Below are 3439 nucleotides of genomic sequence, written 5' to 3' on the forward strand. Positions count from 1 at the left end.
CTTCGTCTGATCATACGTGTTTTGTGTGCAAATCACCAGACTTATCTATGTGATTATATTTAATACATTGATCCTTAAAATCAGCTGCTATCAAAGACCAACATTGCCCTCTAGCGGGCTTTTTTATCCCTGAAAGTGCTTCAATCAAGATGGAAGGTTACATTTTAAATTGTTTTTTTNTTTTTTTTTTTTTTTTTTTTTTTTTTTTTTGAGAGATCTATATTTTTAGTGAAATAGAATTAAAAATCAAGTCAGCAAGTTCGAGAGCAAAACCGCATTAATACAAATTGGCAACACCTGATGCGCACACAGAGCTTGGAGTAGCTTAGCATTTCACTCTAGAGTCATTAGATGCAGGGCCCACACTGCCATCCATGCAGTCAAAGTGAAGTTTTTTCCCATCGGTGGGAAGTGCAGTTGATGAATAAACCTGACCATTAGATTTGGGGGGGGGGGGGGGGGGGGATGCATTTGGGGTGAATTTCCTCTAAAACAATTCATCGTCCAGACACCCCTGGTGAAAAAAGAGCGTCTATCCTCTGTTTGTCAGCAACAGACGCAAAAAGCCCAAGGAGTAGCTGATAGGGGTTTTCAAAGAGAGGGTGCAATTACTGAGCAGGCTCCATAAACTAATTTAGGCCAGACGTCTGGCCATTTCTATAGCTTTATTGGGCCGCCTTTCTTCCTGCTTTAAAGCAATTACTGATGCAACTTGGACAATAAATTTGAAATCCTCCAAAAATGCGATTTCCAAATAATAAACACTTTATTAGTACTTTAAAACCCACTGTTTTTAAAAAATGCGTCATTTAAAAATATATTTATGTCTTAACTCCTGGTATTTTCTGTTAGAAATAGGATAATATTTGTGGTGTGAAAAAAAATAACTGTCAGAGCTACTTTGAACGTTTTTAATTATGCAATAATTATATCGAATAAGCGGTTTTTTTCTGTAATGATCTCTCCTCTTCAGTAAGCGAAGCTGCACATATGCTTATTATTTTCTGTAAACACTGATCATATATAACTCCCGACGCACATGTCACATATGTGTGTTTGCTCAATGACATAACAGTCAAAAGCTCTAGCTGCAGCAGAAATGTTTTACTCCAAATCTAGAAACAGGCGAAATACACTGGCACATTTCATGTTGCTTTTACGTCCCAGTTTGCAGCTGACGATGGTGAGAAATATTCAAACCAGTTCAGCTTGAAGTGATCCGCCAGGATCTCATCAGAAACAAATTCCTCATATGTGAGGCATATGGGTCCTTGACGGCGTCACTTAAAGGCCCATCTGAAAATGGCTGTACGAAATAGATTTGAGAGTTCAGATCGAGTTTCTTGTTGCAACAAAAACGAGTTTAAATGATCTCCTTGCCGCTTCTTTCTCTGTTCATCTTCTTCATCTTCATCCTCCGGTTCTGGAACCAGATCTTCACTTGTCTTTCTGTTAAACTCAGTATGCGGGCCACCTCGTAGCGCCGGTCCCTTGTCAGATACATATTGTAAAGAAACTCCTTCTCCAGCTCTAAAGTCTGATATTTAGTGTAGGGGCAGCGCTTCTTTCTCGTTGAGCGGGCGTGGATCCAGTTAGCTGCAGGATTGTCTGAAAAACAATCAAACAACAACAACAACAAAAATTAATTTCATATGAGATTATCTCAATCGTGGTTTGAGTTCTTAAATACTCTATTATGGGACATTTGATGGAACGAATGTGTATATAAATTAAGAATTAAAATCATTGTTATAATCTTAAAGCATGATTGATGTAACTGATTTGGTTGTATAAAAAACATTTAAAAAGTTCCCTACCCCTCCCCCTCTGTCCACATCCCTGGTATAATCCAAGAGACTTTTATAGGTTTGTAAAACTGGAGGTTTTACGCACCCAGTCCATGCAGTTCTCCTGGTTGTAAATCAGCATCAGCTATTTCAACTTTTTTTTTTTTTACTTACTTGGGTCAAGTTGTTGCTTCTCGTCTTTGGGCTCGCCATGACTCGAAGCCTCGCTCCCACTCTGCTCCCGGCTCGGCTTTTCCCGACACTCCGCGCTGCCGCAGGAGAACTCCGCCGCCGGGGGACGCGCCTCAGCCCCAGGAACCGTTTCTGTCTCCTCCAGCGGCTCGCAGCCTGCAGGCTTCGTAGGCAAAGGGAGTTCCGGCTTGGTTCCGTACGGTCTGCTGCCGGAGGAGTGGAAACCAGCGAATGAAACGTGGTTGGAAATCGGGTCCATCCAGGAGCGCATGCCGACGTATCTGCTGTCCGACGCGGGCAGATGGGACTGGTGGTGGTGGTGATGGTGGACATAGGGGTGATACAGTCCCTGAGGGTGCATCGAGGTCCAGGATGGGGAGAAAACGGCGGACTTTGGCGTAAAGCTACATGAGGAGAAGTCTGCGCTGTCCCCGGCACCTGGCGGTGGCCTCGGGGTCACGGTGTGCTGGGGCTGGATGAAGCGAGCCCCGTACAGCTCCTCCGGCTCCTGTCCCATTACAGCGTCCACATAGCAGTTACTGAGAGCGCCGCTGGAAGACATTTTTCCATCCCTTCCTTACTCATATAAAAAGGGTCGTGCTGTTAACGGGAAGCTTCCCTCTATGAACAATCATAGTATTTTTGCTGGCCTGCATCTTACAGGGATTGGTTGCATGGATCACGTGATCATATTTACCAATACAGCTAGTGAATCAATCCTCCCCTTTTTCATCAGGTTTGATGTAGATTTTTTTATCGCAGTGAAGGATAAAAACTAATGGGATTTAAATACATGCACCCATGTACATATTCTGAGAAAAAATGCAGCATTAAGATATTTAATTTTAAGATCAATTAGAATTTCTCCTGTTATGTTTAGTAAAACTCTTATGATATCACCCCGACATACCCCCCAATGCCTGTAAAGCTCTTTATAGACTTACAAAGTCCTCGTAAAAGACATGTAATAACACGCTGTAAAGTAGCAGTGGCCGTTTCCGTTCACAATGCGGTGTACGCATTGTTAATATTTGGCAAGGAAGCATATATTATGCTCTACTCAGTCACATTACGGCTTGGATTCATTTTGCAAGTTCATGGAGGAAACGGAGGAGGCTAGAAATATTTTCATTCATGAGAGAAATTATGTTATAATAAATGTTTTATGAGGTGCTGTGATTATACATGTCGTCATTTTTTTCTAAAACAAAAAGAGTCATTTGTTGAGATTTAAAAGTGTTTTATTTTTTTATTTTTTTTATCTCTGTATTCTATTTTGTACTACGGGATGTTCTCTCAAATTCCAAACAGCTGATTTTCTTCCCTCGTTAAATCCTGGTAGGATTTCCAAATTAGAGCAACATAATAATTGAAAGATTTATTTAGCTTTTAAATGTTATAATATAATATGCCGCACGTGCAGTTTTTTTTTTTTTTTTTTTTTTTTTTTTTTTTTTTTT

The 3439-nt window shown here is 40.8% G+C and overlaps 1 protein-coding gene across 1 annotated transcript; it reads right to left on the reverse strand.

The window, feature by feature from the left end:
* Positions 1-948: 948 nt before the first annotated feature.
* LOC107085752 (homeobox protein Hox-D9-like) lies at positions 949-2571 on the reverse strand. Its single transcript, XM_015376277.1, has 2 exons — positions 1962-2571; positions 949-1608 (listed from the first exon to the last, which is right to left on the reverse strand). The coding sequence occupies exons 1-2, from the start codon at positions 2539-2541 to the stop codon at positions 1364-1366; spliced, it is 825 nt and encodes a 274-aa protein (XP_015231763.1). The 5' UTR covers positions 2542-2571; the 3' UTR covers positions 949-1363.
* Between the last annotated feature and the right edge of the window lie 868 nt (positions 2572-3439).

The sequence above is a fragment of the Cyprinodon variegatus genome, unplaced genomic scaffold (genome assembly GCF_000732505.1).
Source record: "Cyprinodon variegatus isolate N-32 unplaced genomic scaffold, C_variegatus-1.0 Scaffold132, whole genome shotgun sequence".
Taxonomy (NCBI): domain Eukaryota; kingdom Metazoa; phylum Chordata; class Actinopteri; order Cyprinodontiformes; family Cyprinodontidae; genus Cyprinodon; species Cyprinodon variegatus.

Excerpts from the sequence above, each read along its gene's own strand:
- LOC107085752 (XM_015376277.1), bottom strand. The coding sequence starts at position 2,541 with ATGTCTTCCAGCGGCGCTCTCAGTAACTGCTATGTGGACGCTGTAATG. Across the intron at positions 1,609-1,961 it reads GAAGCAACAACTTGACCCAA|ACAATCCTGCAGCTAACTGG; the intron begins GTAAGTAAAAAA and ends ATTGTTTTTCAG.